The sequence below is a fragment of the Mytilus galloprovincialis genome, chromosome 5 (genome assembly GCF_965363235.1).
Source record: "Mytilus galloprovincialis chromosome 5, xbMytGall1.hap1.1, whole genome shotgun sequence".
Taxonomy (NCBI): domain Eukaryota; kingdom Metazoa; phylum Mollusca; class Bivalvia; order Mytilida; family Mytilidae; genus Mytilus; species Mytilus galloprovincialis.
Genome location: NC_134842.1, coordinates 58,141,556 through 58,166,493, shown reverse-complemented (window position 1 = coordinate 58,166,493; position 24,938 = coordinate 58,141,556). Strand labels below are relative to the sequence as shown.

The 24,938-nt window shown below is 32.0% G+C and overlaps 1 protein-coding gene across 4 annotated transcripts in view; it reads left to right on the top strand.

The window, feature by feature from the left end:
* Window positions 1-23,118, top strand: part of LOC143076128 (uncharacterized) — a 34,661-nt gene extending 11,543 nt beyond the window's left edge. For all 4 annotated transcript variants that reach the window (XM_076251781.1, XM_076251779.1, XM_076251780.1 and 1 more), the window contains exons 4-9: window positions 84-125; window positions 3,564-3,619; window positions 10,324-10,402; window positions 15,766-15,894; window positions 16,336-16,413; window positions 22,967-23,118. In XM_076251781.1, the coding sequence (XP_076107896.1) occupies window positions 84-125; window positions 3,564-3,619; window positions 10,324-10,402; window positions 15,766-15,894; window positions 16,336-16,413; window positions 22,967-23,089 (507 nt within the window). In that variant the 3' untranslated portion in view covers window positions 23,090-23,118. The remainder of the gene's footprint in view (window positions 1-83; window positions 126-3,563; window positions 3,620-10,323; window positions 10,403-15,765; window positions 15,895-16,335; window positions 16,414-22,966) is intronic.
* Window positions 23,119-24,938: the final 1,820 nt, after the last annotated feature.

Sequence of the window (24,938 nt, the reverse complement as noted above, 5' to 3'; positions counted from 1 at the left end):
ATTTAACATGTGTTACATGTTACTAGTATTTCTAGTATAGTTTATTTATCCTTTTGAAAATAAAAGCATTCTATTTATTTTAGAAACCTACAGTTACATTGGATTTATCCCAACCTGACTATGGAGTAAGTTAACAGTTTTATATGCGCCTAGTTCCACAATTCAATAAAAGATTAACATGTGTTTGATGAAAAAGTAAAAGTAAATGAACAATAAAGCACGTGTAACATTGATAAAAACTTATATATATAGACAGGTGTATATTTTCATAATAGTAATTTCTAAGTAAATTTTAGTATTTTGTAAGAAAAAGAGGCAAATTGTCGTCTTCTTATTTTCATAATTCATATAAGCGCTGTTTGTCAAGGCGCATGAACCGTTTTCGGAGTAAATGAGTTTCAATCTATCAGACAATTAATCAGTTAATGCACTTCTGTATTCCAAACATTCCGAATAAGTTTCCGAACGGTTTTTGCACATAAATGTGTTTTCGATTTGAGGATGTTTACTGTATTGAACACATTATATATCATAGCTGGTATTGCCGTATTACAAATTAATATATGAGCAGAGTAATTACAACATTGAGCGATATTGTAGATATTGTATAACGCAGAACAATACTGTCGTGATTTTTATATATATATATATAAATCTACTGTTTTAAAAAAAGGTCTTGAATATAGGTGAATATGATCAAGGTCCAATCTAATATATACACGGCAATAAATTTTGTAAAGGAACCATGTTATTTTTCTGAATAGATTACGAGATTAATAAGTTCGTAACCAAAATTTCCAACATTTAATTGTTAACTTATGAACTTAAAGTCATAAGAAACCTCAAATTAAAAAAAAATAATGCATATGCTTTTTTATAACTCAATGGATAGTTTACATTATAAAACTTATGTACATATACTTTTTTCTGAAGAAAATTCTTTAATTTATTCATATTTAGAAGTTTACGTTATTTTAATTGCTTCCCTCCAGGAAGCAATTCCCCCGACATATTTTCCGTACATATTATGTACATATACTTTTTTTCTGAAGAAAATTCTTTAATTTATTCATATTTAGAAGAAGTTTACTTTATTTTAATTCCCCCGACATATTTTCGGTATGCAAAGTGACCTCAGTGTGACCCATCTCGTAAAAATCCGGTGATCGCAATACGCATGGATGTCCTTAAAATAAACTTTTATCTGAATTTACATGTTAAACACGTGCTAAATTTCCATGCTTTTTTGTTGATTGTTGACAAACAGGTGACAATCGTTAAACTTCGGCTCCAAAACACGAACTTTAATTACCTGCCATATTTTTTACAACAACACTGACTGTTTGAAAAAAAATTGACGATTAGACGAAATTTATGCGAAAAAAATGAAAAATTCTTGAACAGAAGACTAAGTTTATGATGTTTGTTTGCATTGTTTCAAGAATTGGAAGAACATTATTTTTCACCGGTCACTCGTTTCTTATAACTTTAATATATATAGTTATGTTTGTAGGAGTTCAATACCGGTATTTCAAAACATTACGAAATTTCAAATTTAATGAAATTCAATGCGTAAAAAGCTCTTCAAATATACCAGGTGTAGGATGCCTAACATAGGCCGTATTCACATTGACCTAAACTCGGTGTTGTGTTAGTGTAACTCACACGTAAACAAAACACAATTACGTTCCCATTGATAAAACTCAATGTTTACATGGAGTGTAAATCATGTTTTGTCTACATGCAATCGATAGTCAATGTAGGCCTTATGTAGGTTAAGTGTACACAAAACTAGACATTTAGAAAAGAGGGACGAAAGATACCAAAGGGTCAGTCAAACTCATAAATCTAAAACAAACTGACAACGCCATGGCTAAAAATGAAAAGGACAAACAGCACACACGACACAACATAGAAAACATAGAATAAACAACACGAACCCTACCAAAAAACTAGAGGTGATCTCAGGTGCTCCGGAAGGGTAAGCACCTGAGATCACCCCTAGTACCTGAGATCACCCTTAGAACATTATTTTTACCATGTATATTTAAGGAAGAAACGATTTTTTTTAATAAAATTGATATTTATAACAATTAAAGTTCTTTAAAGAAATATTTGTCTAAACTTGATATTATATTAATTTGTTATAAAAAAAAACTTTAGGTTTGGATTTATTAACCCCTTACCAAGACTCAAAGTATCATCATTCCCGAACACATAATTCATTTGAAAAGGTCTTACCGAATTGACTGGACGTACACGGAAATATTTTCCACTGGTCTTTACTTAAACAACGATTCACTCATAAACATTTACTAAAAAAGTGTGAGGTAAATTGTATTGTTTGTCTAGTATCTCGGATCCATTAAAATACACTTAGAAATAAAATAAAAACATTACCCCCTCCCTTTGTTAAATACTCCTTAGAGAAGAAATACCATTCGAATCAAACAGAAAAGATAGAAATGTAGTGATCCTTAACATCTCAATCCTTTTTTCTTCGTCTGTAAGCACGCTGCTGAAGCCTACGTTTTCTAATCCGTAATCGAGACATCTTTAGTATCTTTAAACTATTGCAAATCATCAAAATTGCTATCATAAAGGAGCAACCACTTCAGTTAAAAAAAGGGGGGGGGGGTTATATTTTTTTTCTGAGTCAGAATTATTTTCGCGCGAACGCTTTTATTCAGTTTTTTTCGATGCTAGCAATTAATTTTTTTTTTCAATATTTAAAAGCAATTAATAGAATTACTTCTTATGACCAAAATTAGCTGATAATGCATGGTTACGGATTTTTAATTTTCAACATAAAATTGAAGGACCTCATAAAACACTATAATAAATGGGGGAAACTCTGGATTCAGATTTTTTTTCCCATCTGTATGACCAGAATATATATTTTTTTTATCAAATGGGGGGTCAGAATATTTTCAAGGAAAAATCCATCCCCCCTTTTTTAAGTCAAATGGTCGTTCCCTGACTGGTAGAAAAGTTGTCCGAAAAACTTGCATTCAGTTCTACGTAATGAACATTTAAATGACATATAGTTTAAAAGTGTGAACATATCTCATGTACAGGTAATTAAACAAGGTGTATAGATGTGAACAAATTTAATGTGAAACCAGTGTACATTACATTAAACTAATTGTAAACATGTTTACTGTAGATAGCGTTTAATATGAACACGGCCATACTTTAGTCAAAGTTGAAAGACATAAAAAACACAAGGATGAAGAACATTGCAGCTAAAAGATAAAAAAAAAAGTAGTGCCATACACACTTATTTTGATATCCAATAATGCCCATATTTGTTCGAAATTTTGCTCACTGATACAGGATCTAATATCGATTGGTGTTAAAAGCGAAATAATTAGTAAGTAACAAGGAAAATTAAAAACGGCACGCAAATGTACGGACAAAATAATAAAAAAATGTATGAAATGAAATGGAAATAAATCATAGCATTGCTTAATCAAATTGACTTTGCGTCATTACAAAGTTTCAACGTCTTGAGTAAAGTATATGGCTTCTCCTGTAATCATTGTAACAGTTTTATCTTGCAGGCGATGCATATGTGCATGAACAAAAGAATTGTTTACAACCGAACTATACCATCCAGGTACGTTGTTTCATATTGTGATGTATGGTTTCATAGGTTGGTTAATCGTCTATTTTGCATTGATTTACATGACTGAGTAATAGAATCTTTTGCAATTTCATTGAATGTAATCTTAATACATTATTTATTGGTTTTATTTCTTTTTACGTATTCACTTTCATCGTTATAAGAACATGGTTTTCTGTTTTATTACGACTTCTACGACAAAGAAATTTTCTTTTTTATAATTCATTCCATCATTAATTAGAAACTTTTAGTTATTTTTTTGTGAATCAGTGTCGTGTTATTGTCATAATATAAATCTTTATTTACCCTCAATGAAGTTTACACCTGAACAAGATACAACACGATAGATAATATCATAAGATTTTTTCAATATCCGAGACACCAATTTAATCCAAACAGCTCTCCTCGAGGAATTATATTGGTTAAGGGTTTATACATTTTTTTATATAGAAAAAAAGGCGTATTATATACAGTACACTTTAAAATGAATCTTAAGTAGATAAAATTGAGAATGGAAATGGGGAATATGTCAAAGAGACAAGAACCCAACCATAGAGCAGACAACAACCGAAGACCACAAATGGGTCTTCAATGCAGCGAGAAACTCCCGCACCCTGAGGCGTCCTTCAGCTTTCACCCTAAACAAATAAGTATACTAGTTCAGTGATAATGGACGTCATACTAAAATATTATATTGAATTATACACAAGAAAGAAACTAAAATTAAAAATCACCCTAACAAAGGCCAGACACTCCTGACTTGGGACAGGCTCAAACATGCGGCGGGGTTAAACATGTTTTTTGAGATCTCAACCCTCCATCTATACCTATAGCCAATGTGGAAAAACAAATGCACATCATTATACACAGTAAAACTCAGTTGAAGAGAAGTCCGAGTCCGATGTTAGAAGATGTTACAATCGAACATATACAAACTGACAATCATACATAAATAACAACAATAATAATGACTACTATCAGTTACTGACATGCTAGCTCCAGACCTCAATTAAATTGATTGAAAGATTATGTCTTCATCATATGAATATCAGGCACAATTCCTCCCGTTAGGCCAAATAAAATAGTATGTGCGAGTCCAGTTACATCTGAAAAAAAGTTAGGGTAGGTAGGGAGGGATTTGTTTTTTACATTGAGTCTATGGGAGCATCATTCTGACTTTAACAGTACTTAATGAAAAATGACAATAAAATCTTTAGGGTAAGCTAATTTCAAGACGAAAAAGTAGGGAAGGTAGGGTCACTGGAACCACACATATATTTTTATTTGACCTTAGGGGTTAAGTATTATATCATCATAAAATATAGGAGAAGAACATAACCTGTTTCATGTCAACAACTAGTTTTAAATTAAATGGGTTTAATTCCAATGCAAAGACCCTATAAGTGAATCAATATTAAAGCCAAAATATGCAATCTTTAATGACCTGACAACAGTATCGAAACTATATCCCTTCTTAATAAGTCTGTTTAAAAGTTTTGTTATCTTTTGAGGTGAATACTGACATGTTTGTGAAATAAATTACCATAAAAGATGGGATGTGAAACACCTGAACATAAAAGATGTCTGCATGTTGAGTTATATTTACGAATGATGTCCTTGTACCGATGATAAAATTTAGTAAATTTCATGTGACGTCACCTAATATAGATTAGGGTTTTTTTTATAAAGCCTTCATAACCGTGATTGATATCAATGGCACGACGTTAGTCTGAATAGGGTATATTTAAGGCTTCAAAACCTTGACTAGTCTTGATATCATCAAGGCTTGCTGATTGCAATTACTTGTATTCCACTGTTTCCTGATATTTTCAAGAACGTTTTTTCATCCACAAGATGCTTGGTTGTTTCATCATTAGATGATACCTTGTTGACTTGCTGATTAAATGCAAAGATAAACTTTTATAGCAATCTAATTAAAATACAGATATTTTGTTTACGCTTCCAATATACATTGCAATTCGATACTATTTATGACGATAAACATGTTCTCACAATAGCCCGTAATTTTATATACATGATTGTCACAAGATATTTTGATAATGAAACGCATACTGTTTTTAATTAAGGAAGGATACATTTTTCAAGGAATAGAAAAGTGACAATCGTATCAAAAATATAATTGGTTCGTTTATATACATTGTTTATTTTTTCATAACCTTTTCCACAGAGCGCATTAAACAAACCGCTTTTTGTGCATCAATGTCATGTTTTTCAAATTATGAAATTCATACTCCTATTGGTTTTGCATGTTTAAAAAGAACCAATATCGAAAACCATCTGATATTTCCATTACGTAAACAAATTAAAATATTCACTTTTTTAATATTTATCCAACATCTCATCAATGTAAACATTGTAAAATTTTACTCATGTCAGAAGATGTAACCAAAGAAAATAAACAAAATAACAACAGACTACTAGCAGTTAAATGACATGCCAGCTCCAGACTTCAATTAAACTGATTGAAAGATTATGATTTCATCATATGAATATCGGACACAGTCATTCTTGTTAGGGGTTTAGTATCATACTATCATAACATATATGATAAGAACATAACCCGTGTCATGCCAACAACTGGTTTTTGAATAAATGTGTTTAGTTCCGATGCAAAGACCCTATAAGTGAATCAATATTAACGCCAAAATATGCAATCTTTAATGACCTGACAACAGTATCTTAACTATATCCCTTCTTAATAAGTCTATTTAAAGTTTTTGTTAGTTTTTGAGGTGAATACTGACATTTTTGTGCTTTATAAAGAATATTTCCATAAAAAATTGGAAGTGAAATACCTGTACGTATAAGAAGTCTGCATGTTGAACTATATTTACGAATAATCACCAGCCCAGTAGTCAACACTTCGGTGTTGACATGAATATCAATAATGTGGTCATTTTAATAAATTTCCTGTTACAAAACTTTGAATTTTTCGAAAAACTAAGAATTTTCTTATCCCAGGCATAGATTACCTTAGCCGTATTTGGCACAACGTTTTGGAATTTTGGATCCTCAATGCTCTTCAACTTTGTACTTGTTTGGCTTTATTAATATTTTGATATGAGCGTCACTGATGAGTCTTATGAAGACGAAACACGCGTCTGGCGTACTAAATTATAATCTTGGTACCTTTGATAGTTATTTACACCACTGGGTCGATGCCACTGCTGGTGGACGTTTCGTCCCCGAGAGTATCACCAGTCCAGTAGTCAACACTTCGGTGTTGACATGAATATCAATAATGTCGTCATTCTAATAAATTTCCTGTTTACAAAACTTTGAATTTTTAGAAAAACGAAGGATTTTCTTATCCCATGCATAGATTACCTTAGCCGTATTTGGCACAACTTTTTGGAATTTTGGATCCTCAATGCTCTTCAACTTTGTACTTGTTTGGCTTTAGTAATATTTTGATATGAGCGTCACTGATGAGTCTTATGAAGACGAAACGCGCGTCTGGCGTACTAAATTATAATCCTTGTACCTTTGATAGTTAATTATACCGATGATACAATTTAGTAAATGTTTTGACTAGTTTGTGATATCGAAAACCCTGGTGTAATAATTTTTCAGTAATACATAAATTTCTCTCGTTAAAATCTAAAACATTGTTACATACACGAGCGAATCGTACAAGTTTAGATATATAAACACTGTAAGATATGGACAAGGGAACGTTACCATCTAAAAATGGATAATTAACGATAGGATATGAAAAATCATCTCTTTTTTGAGTTTACCAATGTTCAATATCCAAACCGATTTAAAAAAAAAAACGAAAAATGTAGAAATCACAAGAACTCCCAAAAGTTCAGGGAGAACGTTGACAGTTTGAGCACGCTTGCTATGCACGCATCATATGTGTTCTAAATCTACACTCATACAATATGTACTCCATTTTTAGATGGTGACGTTCCCTTGTCACCATCTTACGGTGTTTATATATCTCAACTTGTACGATTCGCTCGTGTATGTAACAATGTTTTAGATTTTAACGAGAGAAATTTATGTATTCCTGAAAAATTATTACACCAGGGTTTTCGATATCACAAACTAGTCAAAACATTTACTAAATTTTAGAATGAAATTCAAAACAGTGTGGCTGTGGCCATTGATTGACACATTAAATTCATCCATTGACTGGGACAATTTAGGTGAACGTTTGTATGTAACGACCACTGCTCACTATGTACTTTTTAAAGACACTTAAACTATTGGGTCACCAAAGGTTCTCAACACCTTAATAAAGTAATTCGAAAAATTAATCAGAAATAACGCGATGTTTTGATTTATATCAATTATATAAATCAAAACATAAAGGTTATTCCTGATTAATTTTTCGAATTATTTTATAATTAAAGGCGTTAAAAAAACCTTTGGTGACCCCACAGTTTAAATGTCTATCGTAGGTACGTCGTGAACAGTGGTCGTTACAGACAAACGTTCACGTAAATTGTCCCAGTCAATGGATGAATTTAATGTGTTAATCAATGGCCAGAGCCACACTGTTTTGAATTTCATTCTATCATCGGTATAAGGACATCATTCGTAAATATAGCTCAACATGCAGACTTCTTATACGTTCAGGTATTTCACATCCAATATTTTATGGAAATATTCTTTATAAAGCACAAAAATGTCAGTATTCACCTCAGAAGCTAACAAAACCTTTAAATAGACTTATTAAGAAGGGAAATAGTTACGATACTGTTGTCAGGTCATTAAAGATTGCATATTTTGGCGTTAATATTGATTCACTTATAGGGTCTTTGCATCGGAACTAAACACATTTATTATTAATAAACCAGTTGTTGGCATGACACGGGTTATGTTCTTATCATATATGTTATGATGGTATGATACTAAACCCCTCACGGGGAGGATTGTGCCTGATATTCATATGATGAAGACATAATTTTTCAATCAGTTTAATTGAAGTCCGGAGCTGGCATGTCAGTTAACTGCTAGTAGTCTGATGTTATTTATGTATTATTGTCATTTTGTTTATTTTCTTTGGTTACATCTTCTGACATCAGACTCCGACTTCTCTTGAACTGAATTTTAATGTGCGTATTGTTATGCGTTTACTTTTCTACATTGGCTAGAGGTATAGGGGGAGGGTTGAAATCTCACAAACATGTTTAACCCTGCCGCATTTTTGCGCCTGTCCCAAGTCAGGAGCCTCTGGCCTTTGTAAGTTTTGTATTATTTTAACTTTTAGTTTCTTGTGTACAATTTGGTGTTTAGTATGGTGTTCATTATCACTGAACCAGTATGTATTTGTTTAGGGGCCAGCTGAAGGACGCCTCCGGGTGCTAGAATTTCTCGTTGCACTGAAGACCTGTTGGTGACCTTCTGCTGTTGTCTGCTCTATGGTCGGGTTGTTGTCTCTTTGGCACATTCCCCATTTCCATTCTCAATTTTACTTCTAAGTAATCGATAAAAGGACACAATCGGCAACTTACAGATTACTAACATACGACTTTACTCGCTTCTAAAAATCCAGGCTTATAATTTGATATGCTAGACCCGCATTTCGTCAGTGACGCTCAGATCAAAATGGTTAGAAAGCAAAACATGTATGAAGTTGAAGAGTATTGAGGACCCAAAATTCCAAAAAGGTGTTCGAAGTATGACTAAGGTAATCTATGCTCGGGATAAGAAAATCCTAATTATTTCGAATAATTGATACGCTTTTAAACAGGGAATTTATAGAAATGACCATATAACTAAAACTGTATACGTCTGACGCGAGTTTCGTCTATAAATGATTAATGGGCGACACTTGAATGAAAAAAATTAACAAGGTCAAATAAATTAGGAAGTTGAAGTGCATTTCTGACCCAAAATTCCGAAACGTTTTGCCAAATACTCATAGGGTATAAAATCAAAATTTTGTAAACAATTGATTATAATTATCAATATCAATAATAATCTATGTTAACATATAAGTGTTGACTACTTTGCTGGTGATACCTTGGAGGTGGATGTGGGGTGGGATGAAAACCTATACCCGCAGTGGCATCGACCCAGTAGTTGTAAATAAACTCCACATAGATACTAGGACACAAATTTTAGAAAAATGTTGAAAACTCGATACTGATATCCTCGAAAACGACTTAAACCCCGCCACATTATTTGAGTATGTGCCTGTCCCAAGTCATGAGACTGTAATTCAGTGGTTGTCGTTTGTTGATGTGTTACAAATTTGTTTTTCGTTCATTTATTTTTATATAAATAAGACCGTTAGTTTTCTCGTTTGAATTGTTTTACATTGTCTTATCGGAACCTTTTATAGCTGACTATGCGGCATGGGCTTTGCTCATTGTTGAAGGCCGTACGGTGACCTATAGTTGTTAATGTCTGTGTCATTTTGGTCTCTTGTGGACAGTTGTCTCATTGCCATCATACCACATCTTCTTTTTTATATATCAAGGTTCAAACCGACAAATTCAAAGTTATTTACAATAGGGGTACATTCCTTTATTTCAAAATATTTCAATATTATTCATATTACGTAAAAACGAGGTGAAATGACTAAACCGGCATGACGTAAAAACGACCAATCAAAGAAATCAACTTTATATATAACTAATGGAGGGCAATCGTGTTGATAAAAATATACACAATTCGTAATACTTGTTTTCATTCGATTTATGTGCCTTTCGTTGTTTCAGTGGCGATCACCGTCCACTTTGGGCAAAGTATGGTGAATATGCATATTGTCCGCCTCAAAGATGGCTACATAACGCTGAGGTGAGTGTAAATCTACAGAATCATACAATGGTTGGATAAATAATCAAAATGTGTAACATATGGACGCTCATTTAAAAAAATCAACAAACAAAATGTTCATATAGCATCTCTGTTGAAGAAATCCCTTTATAGATTCGTTGGTTGGCCGTTATGGAATATCTTTTTTAAAATAATAAAACACATGTTCGAATTATCATTACCTTGAATACTAAGTTTGACATCAGCATTTTGAATTTATCACCGAATTTAAGATACAATTGATCCATATCTGCGTATCCTATCGTTTTTTATTTCTAATGATTCGTGTTGCTTAGTCTTTCGATATCTCTGCGTTTTGTAAATAGTTGTTTTTCGCCATGGTACTGTCATTGTGTTTCGACTTATGAGTTTGAACATCCGTTTGTTATCTTCCGACTTTCTTCTCTGAACAATTCAAGATATAAGAGATCGAGTTTGCAGCCTACCTCAGGAGAGCCTTAAGTTGAATATATTTTGTCTTAATTTTCGAACCTCGATGATTTGTACCTCTTTTCAAAACGACTTGAGAAAGATATCTGCGTATAATCATCTCCCCTATTTTTTCCCCTCAGAGTGATAACGATATGTAGAAAACCATGTTGCATTTATTCATTCAACAAATAGTTAAAGTTTCCAAAATATCACTAATAAAGACAATTTGAGGTACATATTGTAAATTCTACATGTACTTAAAATCTTAATCCAAGGTGAGTTAATATTATTAACTGGCTGTTTCTGTATTGGCACTGAAATATATTCAAGGTTTGCTGTATCGAGACCGAGAATCTATACCAGTGCCAATACAGAAACAGCAAGTTCATTACACTTTTATTAAATGATTATAAGAGAGCCGTGGTGTAGTGGTTAGTGCATCGGACTACTAACACAAAGGTTCCTGGTTCGATTCCCGTCTGGGATGAAAATTTCAGGAACTGAATTTTCGGCTCTCCCTTGACACACCATTTGCGAGTATGGTCTCGAGGAAACGATGGTAGTCCGTCGGAAGGGGCCGATAAATGGCTGACCCGTGTTAAGAGAGAGACACATCTCTTGCACGTTAAAGACACCCTTGTAGATTTCGAAAAAGAGCAGGCTAATGCCGCTACAAGGCAGCACTCGCACCCGCAAAATGGAAAGGGATTAATATAAGTTGCAAAACTTGTTTCCCAATCCACTATAAATAAATATGTTTAAACTAAACTAAACTAATGATTATAAGAAAATTGAACGTCCCGTATTTGCCCATGGGCCAATACGGCTTTCCCCCCGCTTTTTTCTGTATTGGTCCTGCTTTTTCCGTTTCAAAACTTTGAAGACATTACAAAACACATCATTTAACCTGTTTATTTTATTATTTTCATTTTAAAAATATTATTCAAATGTTTTTATGCATAACGATGCATAACGATACTTCCAAAGTTAAGTAATGGCGTAAGAAAATTGAAAACCTGAAGTAAACGTCCTGTATTAGCCCTAGGGCAATTACGGCTTTCATCCCGCTCTTCTCTGTATTGGCCCTGGTTTTTTCCGTATTGGTCCTGTCCGAAGAGCAATATTAGATCTTGATTGATATCGACAGTGGAACGTTTTCAGTATTGCACATGTTGATTTATCCTTATTATGGCTTATTTGCTCATATCATTTAATAATATCACATATAAAAAGGATTTACTTTTAATAGACATTTTGCAATTTATTTTGGATATTGTCTGTTATCAATCTAATACGTGATGCTATATATTACTTAAAATTGTTGTTACTTGAAAGTAGACACGCATATAAGTGATATAGGGAATTCTAGACAACAGTAAACTATTTATAGAAAAGGATCATCTGAGATAAAAAAAAAAAAATATCCGAAAATTGGATCTACCTTTTTAATCAACTTTACTTACTGAAAGTCATATGATCGTTCAAAAATAACAAATTAACCTCTCTTGTCTTCACGTACTCATATTGCTTTCTTATAAGTCTTGTCCACCTAAAAGAAAACCGTAATGGAAAAAGTTAAATGATTACTGAAGATAATAAAAACCGATTGTGAAAGAAATTTTGACACACCAAATCATTTAACAACTGCGAATAAAAGGTTGAAATAACAAATGGGAACGTATGGAAAATATAGAATTAGCCTCAAAAGAACTTTGCTCCATGAAAACCCGAACGTTAACTAACAGTCAAGGTTTTCGACCAACTATCCACGATTTAACTTTTTTGTCGATTATACTGTCCTGTACCTAGTCATGAATATGGCAATTGTAATCAAGTAGTTCGTTTTAATGTATGTTGATTTGTAGTTGCACTTCAGTGTTCCTTCGTTTTCCTCATATAATTGATGTGTTTCCCTCGGTCTAAGCTTATAACCCGAATTTGGTTTTTTTTCTAAATCGATTTATGACGTTTGAATACCGGTATACTACCATTGCTTTTATACATAATGGATTAGGGATGAATGTGAAATAAATTCGAACATATGAATTTGTTTAGTAAACATGCATCCCTTGGTTCAATGATTTTCTTAATATTAAAATCACAAAAAGCTCGTTTCATATGACATAACTGACGACAGATGGAAGAAGCTATACCAGTTTCTAGTACTTGCATTAACAACAGCAAGTCCGATTTATTACTTACATGTACCTACCTAACAAACTCCTCCTTCGTATATCCAACATTTGTAAAGATATCGATGTGTTGCTTATGCATATTGAGCTAATAGTGTATTTCTTTGTGTATACTTATGAGTTACAGAACGAGTTTGAATTACATTTCGGATGAACTGCCTTTAACAAAACACCGCCCTCGCCATATACACTTGAAATACTTATTTACCAATACACAAGGTCATACTTTCCGAAGAATATCTATGACATGTATACTTGATATTTTTCCTGATAGACGAAGCGCAAGGTCATTTTTTCCTCGAGTTTGTATGATTTCTTTCTAATTAATTTATGGGAATTCTACTGATTGATACATAAATTGAAAAACATTGATAACTAATCTTTAAAAATAGGACTTGCCGCATGTGGAGCAGGATCTGCTTACCCTTCTGGAGCACCTGAGATCACCCCTAGTTTTTTGGTGGGGTTCGTGTTGTTTATTCTTTAGTTTTCTATGTTGTGTCGTGTGTGCTGTTGTTTGTTTGTCTTTTTCATTTTTAGCCATGGCGTTGTCAGTTTGTTTTAAATTTATGAGTTTGACTGTTCCTTTGGTATCTTTCGTCCCTCTTTCAGTAACTCAGGAATCGAAGATCAGTATAGGGCATTTGTCTCTCTTTTTTTCTAACGGTAAAAGTTAAGTCCGTTATTAATGATTTTCATATTTCATATTAATGTTATTTTGTTACACCATTGAATATGATTAAGCAGGAACAAACATGTTTAGCTCGAAAACACTGTCGGTCAAGTGCTCAAGTGGTTATGTTTCATTAGCAGGTCCGTATTCATCTGTCAACGTCTGTTCAATGTTACAAAAATCCTCTCATCTGAAACTACAGAGACAAAATTAACCAAACTTAATCATCATCATCATTGGAGTATCTAAATTAATAAATGTGTCTCATTACCCCGATTACTAACTTACATTTGTAGACATGACATTTAGAACATAGGGGTAAAAATACAATTTTTGTCTAGAAAACGAGAAAAACCAGAAAACCGCAATAAATAGAAAGGCATGGCAGAAATGTTCAGAAAGTTGAGATATACCTACTGTTTATTACATCAAACTGTCAGACGTATTCTGATAGATGTTATTGTCTTTTAAAGACGATGTTTACCAATTTTTTGGCGCTCTAAGACTTGTAAAATATCTTAAAACCAATCCAGACATGCGAAACTGCAAGCAAAGCTCTGATTCCTTTCACGGATTTGGCTATACTTTTTGGACCTTTTGGATTATAGCTCTTCATCTTTTATATAAGATTTGGATTTCAAATATTTTGGCCACGAGCATCACTGAAGAGACAAGTATTGTCGAAATGCGCATCTGGTGCAAGAAAATTGGTACCGTTAATTTTATTACTACAACTGGGTCGATTCCTTTTCTGGTGACTATTAGTCCCCGATGGTATCACCAGCCCAGTAGCGAGTACTGGCATGAAAATACGGCTTTTTTGTGTTATTAAAATTTGCTGTTACAAAATGATAGAAACTATTATAAATTAAGGAATGTATCTCCCTCATGCAAAGCTCTGATTCCTTTCACGGATTTGGCTATACGTTTTGGACCTTTTGGATTATAGCACTTCATTTTTTTATATAAGCTTTGGATTTCAAATATTTTGGCCACGAACATCACTGAAGAGACATGTATTGTTGAAATGAGCATCTGGTGCAAGAAAATTGGTACCGTTAATTTTATTAAAGTGCAAAAATGATTAACACGGCAAATCTAAAAAAATAAGACAAAATTGCCGATTCTTTCTTGCTCTTTAATAACGATTTTTATACAATTTTGCGTTTTTACCAATTATCTTGAAAACTTTAAAATATATAAAGACATCCTAAATTGCAAAAGTGATTAATATGTCAAGATCTACAAATAAATCAAATTTTGCCTAATTGTTATAAGTAGTAGATTCATTTAAGGAGTGTTTGTTATGTTCACACATTGTTGTCAATATAACGGAATTGTATGCGACGCTCATACAAGTAAGAGGTTTAGCGAGCTATAAAACCAAATTTGTCCCATCATTTTCTACATGAGGAAATGCCTGTACAAAGTCTGAAATATGAAAGTTGTTTCCATTCGTTTGTTGTGATTTTGCCATTGGTAAGGGACTTTCCCATTTAAATGTTTCCTTGAAGTTCTTTTACTTTCTAAATGACGATTTCTTTGGGAAAAACTTCAGAATGAAGAGAAAACTCTTAACCAGTAAACATATTCAGCAAAATAAAATCGACAAAAGAGATTTTGTCATGAAGTCTTCTCCTTTTCATACTGTTGGAGATTATCCATTGTTGAAGATGCATAAAGACATTGATGTGTGACACATGCTATTTCTAGTCACTAGTCAGTATTACAACATTAAATTATGTCGTTTTTGTTTCATTGTGTTTTTCCAATACTTGTATAACTTATAATGCAGTTTATTTTTATTGTTGAAGACCATACACTAATCTGTAGTTTCAGATACTATCAAGATGAAATGTAGCGCTAACGGCTTTGTTCCTTTGGTATTCATGGATTTGTTTTTCCTTTAAAAAGATATATATATATAGAACTTAATATTAGTTCATTCTGCTATTTGTATATCAATGTATATGTAACTGATTTCCTTATGCTTATATTTGACCTCAATGTTTAAATAATATATGTTATATATGTTTGATTTATTTCAGCACGGTGGTATAATTTTCTTGTATAATCCATGCCTGGAGAGTAGTCAAATTAAACAACTGAGAAAAGCAGTGAAGAAAGCCAAAGTCAAGAAGTATGTAATGACGCCTTATTCCTTACCTAGAGACATGGTAAGTGTAAAGTTTTACATATTTTGAAAACATATTCCAATAAAATTTGATTAGAAGTTAAACTCGTTATTTTCAATTTGTATAGCAAACTGTGATAGATAAACTCGTTATAGATACCAGGATTGGATTTTGTATTTGCGCCAGACGCGCGTTTCGTCTACAAAAGACTCATCATTTACGCTCTAATAAAAAAAGATAAAAAGGCCAAATAAAGTTGAACAGTATTGATGACCACAAATTCTTAAAAACATTGTCACATTTGCAAGTTTAAAATTGATGATCCCAATCGCTACATGATAACAGTTAATTTGAATCAGGTTTCACACATATCAAATGTATTGCTTTTGGGATGCAAAAAGAAATACCAGCTAAAAATTATAAAAATCTTAATAAACCAATGGCACCTCTTAACCATATTTTGTTATTTTTCTATTTCTTTAGCCAATTGCTGTCGTTGCATGGAGGAGTGTTCTACAAATGAATGCTGTAGATGTTAAACAGATTGTAAAATTTTCTAAGGTAAAGTATATCTTTAAGAGCATATTTAATCGTGTTGTATGTTTAACTCTATATTACGCATTGTTTTTCAGAACAAAAAATATTAACAAAATTAAGTCTTAAATTGATAAAAATGTTTAAATAAGAGGTTGATTGTTCTTGATTTAAACCATAAGATAGCTATATTCGAGCGGTGCTGGATAATATCCTTATTATTTCATTGGTATAAAAAATGGAAACATCACTTTATAAATGCATGCTTCTGAAGAGTTTATCTGGATTTACCTTCATCAGCAACGCTTAAAGCTGATTATTTAAAAACCAAGGATCTACATGTTCAATAAAAGAACACAAGCAGTTGAGGAGCGATGTCACAAAAGAGGACCTGAAAAATAGTAAAATCCAATGTCAACTTTGAATAAAGGATTAGAAACTATCTTTTTGATAATTTCAAAATTAATAAAATTTAGTCAATTTAGGTCGGTACCGAAGTACTTACTACTGAGCTGATGCTATCAAAGGGAACTTAGTGTAAGCTTTAGCGCTTTCAATGTCTACAAGAATAAAAACGATGATTTTACGAGTTTGACATATTGTAAAACACTGGCCTACTAGTATTTTAGTTTATTCGTAAGTTATCTGGTCTTATTAATTTGTCGTCTTAATTTGTTATGTTAGATAATATTGAAACATAAGATGTAAATGTATCATTATAATTCAACTCATCATAGATACAAGGATTAAATTTGTGTACGCCAGGTGCGCGGTCCTTACAAATTAGACATGTTCAATTTATTGGGATGCTTAATATAACGTTTTTATTTCTTTTATTTAAAAAAATGTGTGTGGGGTATTGCAAATTTGTAATTGTAATGCTTGGTAATGCATTACATTTTCCCAATCAATTGCATGTAATGTGTATTGCATCAATTTTTGCATTTCATGAATTTGTAATTTAAGGCATTACCTGAGGAAAAAGTTGTGTAATTGCATGCATTACATTGAATTACATGGTATTACTCATTGACATACTATATATCCTTCACAGATTGTTGAAGATTTAGCTCAAGTAGAATTTAAGGTTTCTGGATTAATTTTAAAAGAACATAATCACTTAGATATTGATATTTTGATTTGAAAAACATTACTGTAAAAGTGTTTTATTGTTGTCAAAACATCAATGAATAGCTTGTCATGATCTAATAACAGAAAACTGACCAGTGTCATAAAACACTAATTATTTTGTTTTACAGTCAATCTTTTCACCATTTTTACACTTGTTCATCAATTGATAAATTGAGCTCTTTGTTTATTATTCAACCAGAAAAGGAATACTCAGTAAATATTTTTGATTGAAATTAATACAACAAATGTATATGTATACGCCATATTTATAAAAGTGAAGTTAACATCAGTTAAAATAAATATTAAACTTCATCTCTGTACTTACTTTTAAGTGAAAACACAGAACATTGAAACCCTAATTATGTTTAAATGTAAAAGGTGTATTGAATAAAGGTTTTACTTGATATTTATATTTGATATGAATACAGAACAGTTATTGCATATGCTAGAATCTTTTATGACTTCATGTTGTTTTTCAAAATGTTTGAATTTTTTGAATTTACAAATTTAATGAGTAATTCAATGCATTACTTTGCAAAGGCAATTGTAATATAATGCATTGCAATGTAATTCGCCCCATGCCTGGCGTGCAGATAGAAAACTATGGAAAATAAAGAGAAAATTTAAGCAGGAAATATGTTTATCAAAATAAGATTTGCAAACAAGCAAACGTGACCGAAATTAAGAAATGACTGCGTAAAGAGTAATTCTAATGCGATTATTTTGTATCAATGGTTCTGATTGGATGACAGTTAGCGTAAAATTCTCTATCTCCTTGTCTGTAACTAAGGAAGCCGACATTTTGAATTGCTGAATGTATTGACATGTAATTTCTACAATAATAAGCCAAAAAACTCACATGTTGCACCTAAAAATCTTCTTTTTATCAAATTTTATTACATTCTGAAGCGGCACAGAAACCAGAAAACGCCCGGTGTTTATGTTTGACGCCGGAAGCAAATCTATGACGTCACCTAGTGTAGGGACCAAAGAAGATAACAGCTTTTCGCGGAATTTTCTTTAATGAAGATTTTACACTGAAATAATGATTGAAATTTAATTGTGAATTTGTTTTGCATTAGAATAGAGATAACTGTATTGTATTTGAAGCTTTGCGGACGTCCATCGGTAGTTTTACTGTTGCAAATACTCGTTTACCTGTCTCCGCTACGCGTCGCCAGGTAAACTAAATTTGCGACAGTAAAACTACCGATGGACGTCCTTAAAGCTTCAAATACAATACAGTTATCTCTTAATTTATCTTAAAAGGCAATAATTTTCACCAATTTTGGTATCTTATCGCAACTATTTTACAACTGAAATATTAGTAAAGCAAGATCTATAAATAAATATACTTGATTGGTAACTTATCGAAGCCGTTATTGTCCTATTATGATCATTTTTACAGTGCCTATGGCCGTGTCCCCATTGACCTAAACTCGGTGTTGTGTTAGTGTAACTCACACGTAAACTAAACACAATTACGTTCCCATTAATAAAACTTAATGTTTACATGTAGTGTAAATCATGTTTAGTCTACATGCAATCGATAGTCAATGTAGGCCTTGTGTAGGTTAAGTGTACACAAAACTAGGCATTTAGAACATTAATTTTACCATGTAAATTAAAGGAAGAAACGATTTCTGAATAAAATTGATATTGACAACAATTATTAATAAAGTTCTTTACAGAAATTTTTGTCTAAACTTGATATATTAATTTGTTATAAAAAAAACTTCGGGTAGCTTTATTAACTCCTATCAAGACTTAGAGCATCATCATTTCGGTACACATAATTCATTTGAAAAGGTCTTTCCGAATCAACTGGACGTACACGGAAATATTTGCCACTGGTCTTTACTCAAACATCGATTTACTCATAAATGCATTACTAAAAAAAGTGTGAAGTAAATTGTAGTGTTTGTCTAGTATCTCATATCCATTAAATACAATAGAAATAAAAAAATAAAACATTACCCCCTCCCTTTGCTAAATACTCCTTAGAGAAGAAATACCATTCGAACCAAACAGAAAAGATAGAAATGTAGTGATCCTTAACATCTCAATCCTTTTTCTTCGTCTGTAAGCACGCTGCTTCAGACTACTTTTTCTAATGCGTAATCGAGACATCTTTAGTATCTTTAAACTACTGAAAATCATCACAATTGCTTCCATTAAGGAGCAACCACTTAAGTTAAAAAAAAAAGGTGCAGGGTATATATATTTTTTTCTAAGTCAGAATTTTTTTTCGCTAACGCCGTTTTATTCAGGTTTTGGTGGAAGAAGACTTCAAGTCTTCTGAAGGCCTATGGTGCCGACTTTAAAATCATTGAGCCTCCGTATGCCGCATTCGTTTCTGTGTATGACAATTTCATAACAACTTCTGATTCCTGACACCGATTTGTACACATGATTAAGCATCTGCATCATTTAATTTGTAAATTAGGGTTGAAAAACAATCACTATCGTTAATATGTACCCTTTTATTTATGTAAATTATTAGATTTCATCTCATCTTCATAAACGTTATTTGTTTACTTGTAACAGGATGTTTTAATGTAGATATTTGTAGTACGCATGCGTTAATTTGGTATCTGGACAACTCGCCCTGTTTTAATGTTCGCCCTTGGTTCTGTTCGTCCTGAGTTCTTTCGCCCGTACAGTACGTTCGCCCTGTGTTCATTCTCTTTGCTCTAAACAATAACGTTTTATAATACGTCCTTGCATTTATTAAAAAAATAATAATACGAAATCCTATTTAGTGAAAGTCATCTGTTCCTTATTTTGTTCCCAATGTGTTCAGCCAATCAAATTCTGTGTTTCTCATGATTAATTAATAGGCCAATCAAAAACGTTTTCACTGAAGATTATTCTTACATGCTAGTTTTTAAACTTGTGTTGTTTTCATCTAGTCAGCGAAAATGGTGAACATGGCATGTGAATTTTCATCTGCAAGCAGGTTCTTACACAGCTTAAGGATAAAAGCATGGCTGATTGACAAAATTCAATGATAATAAAAATAAAAAGTTTTTTTTTCACTAATTTATTGACATAATACTTGTTGTAACATATTTTATTTTTGTATTCAATTAAATCATTTAAAGGACAATGTACTACTTTTTTCAAAAAGTCCAACAAACAGGTTTGGACACCCCTCCCCCATTATGAATGCTGTCCCTTAAATAAGGGACTGTCCCTAAAACAAGGTGTCATTTTACTGTTGATAAAAAAAGATAGAAAATTTTAAAGATTTTTCACTCAAAAGTGGTAAAATTCATTATATTTGGTACAAATTTTCTAAATGAGGGGTCAAATTAATAAAGAAGACATAAGTCTAGAAACATCACAACAATCTTTTGACATGTTTTGACCATTTAATACTTGATAGATGCATAGTTCTTGGGGAAAGTTTCATCAAATAATATGAATAGAAGGGTGCTATTTTTTTAACAGTGGGTTGTAATGTTCTTCCAATGAAGGTTACCCCTCATTTGGAGTGTTGTTCCCAACCTGTTAAAGGTTCATCTTTGTGCATAATTCACTATTGGAATTTCAACAAGCATCTAATATTCTTACACAAGAAAATAAACCCTCGTCTGCTAGTTATATGTTCATCTTTTCTACCGATTTAATAACTAAAATCATGCAAACAGACTTAAGAAAAAGGCATGTAAGTTCATCATACATATATGACACTTTGTAACCTTTAAAATTGTTGTCGCACACCAAAAAAAAAAAAAAAACCATGGGAACTTTCAAAAGTTGGGGGTATGTTACAAGTCTTACTATTTTTATGCCCCATTTATGGGCATTATGTTTTCTGGTCTGTCCGTCCATCCTGCTTCAGGTTAAAGTTTATGGTCGAGGTAGTTTTTGATGAAGTTGAAATCCAATCAACTTGAAACTAAGTACACATGTGTTCCTTATGATATGATCTTTCTAATTTTCCGCCAAATTAAAGATTTTACTTAATTTCCAAAGTCCACTGAACATAGAAAATGATTGTACGGATGGGAAATCCATGTACTTATGACAAATTCTTGTTTGAAGAAAAAAAATACGTCATAACAATAATGGAACAAAGCAGGCTGAGTTAGTGGGGCTGCTTTTATGGTAAATCAATTTACCTTTTATTCACCTTCTTCCACCTCAGAGCTGTCAGCTCTTTGATTTATGTTAGCAATCAATTTTTTTTTGAATATTTAACACTATAGTGAATGGAGAAACTCTGGATTCAGAATATTTTTTTCCCATCTGTATGACGAGAATATTTTTTTTAATCATATTGGGGGTTAGAATATTTTTTAAGGAAAAATCCATTACCCCTCTTTTTTGAAGTCAAATGGTCGTTCCTTAACTGCTAAAAAAGTTGTCTGAAAAAATTGCATCAGTTCTACGTAATAAACATTTAAATGACATATAGTTTAAAAGTGTGAACAAATCGTATGTACAGGTAATTAAAGAAGGTGTATAGATGTGAACAAATTTAATGTGAAATCAGTGTACATTACATTAAACTAATTGTAAACATGTTTACTGTACATGGCGTTTGGTGTGAACACAGCACAAGTTTTGCGAAGTTGACTATCATCCTGAAAACTATAATTAAAAAAAGGAACGGTGAACAACAAAAACAATCAGCAATGATTATAATAAGTATACAATTAGGAGACCAAACTTGACTTCCTATAGAAGTTATTGTCCTCAAAATAATTATTTATCAATTTTAAACGGGTTCTTTTTGTAATCAATGTCATTCGAAAATTATATAACAGATAGAAATAGATAATGTACACAGCCAAAATGATGAGCAATACAACATTTACTAAATAAAATAAAAATCTTCAATTATGATTTATTATTCTTAAGCATCGAGAACATTTTCATTAGAAGGTTCACCGATTTGATCTTGATAAAACTAAGTCACAATCTAACTTCCTGTATTAAAGATGGCTTCTGTTGTTGCCAAAGAATTTTATGTAGCGCATTGGTTCCTCTAGTGTATTACAATAGTCCAACTAGTTCCGCAGCAGGTAAGAAACTAATGTTTTCACACAAGGTTGTATAGGTTCATGGTAATTAGTGTTGATAAGAAAACAAATATGTTCCTTATAATTTAAATCAAAGGCGAACAGTAGTGTTGATTTATCTATGTTATTGAAAAAAGGAAATCACCCTTTTAACAAGTACATGTTCATTTTTTCTAGGTTAAAAACGTTTGGTTTCAAATAAACACGGTAGATATTATTAAAACATTACAGAGGACTGAAATAACAGTCAGGAATGTGACAGTTGATTTCCATTCGTTTGATTACAGACTTTTCGTTATGAAACTTGGAATTCGATTTTTTTGTTATTTTCTCTTTTTTTCATACAATGACCTATAACTTGCGAGTAATACACGAACTGCAGATATTCTTTTTATGAACACGTATTTTATCTTTTACAGAAAAGGTATAACAAAGGACCTGAAAGTACTAACAAAGAAGGGCAGTACACGTTTGGATATCGGAAAAGTTTGGACAGTTATATTGCAGACTTAAACAAGATATTCGGGATAGAGTTTTGCTGATTTACTTATTAAAAAGTTTGAGGACATTCCTAGATCTTTCTTTATTCTTTTGTCTATGTTTCCCTTATTTGTAAATGACATAAATGTAAAGCACTTTATGGTATCACCAGCCCACTAGTTAGCACTTCTGTGTTGACTTGAGTTATCATTGATATGTTTATAATTATAAATTAACTGTTAACAAAACTTTGCATTTTGGAAAAACTAATGCTATTCTACCTCAGGAATAGATTACCTTATTTGGCAAAACTTTTAGGAATTTTGGTCCTTAAATCTTCGTACTTTATTTGATCTTTTGTAACATTTTTGATTCAAGTGTCACTGATGAGTCTTTTGTAGACGAAACGTGCGTCTGGCGTAGATATTAAATTTTATTCCTGGTATCTATGATAAGTTTATTCTTATGCTTTTTCATTTATTCATCTGTTCTGTCAAGTTAGTTTAATGTTCCTTACTTCTGTAACTAAGATGGTCGACAATGTAAAAGACCGTACGGTGATCATTAATTGCTTATATCCATGTCATTTGATTTCTGCTGGAAAACTGCACCATTGGCAATCATACCACATCTCCTTACTTTTATATAATCGCTGGTAATTGAAGCACAATACTTATTTAAGCTCTGAGATACTTATATGAAAATTACAAAATTTCATAATTCAGTTCAAACACTAGATTGACATCGTGTTTACTGTATCGGATTTCATATCACCACGGAATCCATCATTTCAACAGTGAACTGTGTATGCGTCGACAAAGTTCTAGGCAACAAACAATACATAACTATAGCAGCTTACCTGGCATAGCTTGCGTGTATACCAGTCACAATTATTTGATAAAACAAAAGTCACAATAAATTTGGGTTGGGAGTAAATGGTTTTTAAAGTTATTGATGCAAGATAAAGAAGGATGACTTTTTATCTTGGCCAATGGCTCATGTTATTTAAGATATCGATGACATATCTGATAGAACATTTTTTTCATGTTATAAACAGCGTTGTCTTAATATGGTTCGGAATTGAATTTAAATGAAATATCAAAAGAGAAAACAAATGAAGTGATAACGAGAGAATTGAGAACACGAAGGAATTCTTCAGACGCAATAAATTCATGTCATCTGTTTGCCCTAGGTATAAAGCATGCTACATTTGTTTGATGACTTTTGATTTTAGTTTTTACTCATTAATTATTTTCGAAAACAAAGAATCTAATTCAATATTGCAAAGCAGCTTATGTAACTTTCAGCTTTCTTTAAGGATTTTCTTTTCAATTTTTATTGTTGTGTTATTGTGAACTCTTATTAAGACTCTGTTTTCAACTGTTATAATCACCTGAATTCTTATCCTGTATGCATATAACTTCTGTTCTAAAGTTAAACTAATATATGTGTGTACAATCAGCGGTGTAGTTAACCGTTTTGCATATGTAAGAAAACATACATTTAATGTAAATGAATGATTATGAATTATTTCATGCAAGTCTGACAGTAGTTGGGTTAAGACAAAAATGCTATACATCTAGAATTTAATTTAATTATTGTTTAAGAGTTGACTCACATCTTACATATAAACAAGAATCTAAATCCTCTGAGAAATTATCAAGTTAGTCATCACGGTGACAATAACACTTTTGAATTGAAAACACAAACTAAGCATTAGACAAAATCCTATGAGAATAACAAATATAACATCAAAACCAAATACATGAATTTGGGATAGATAAGTACCGTGACACGTCTTATAGTAATGTGAATTCACACTCAAAAATAAGAGAAAACAAACGACACAACGGAAACACAACGTTAAAATGTAACACACACAGAAACGAACTATAATATAACAATGGCCAT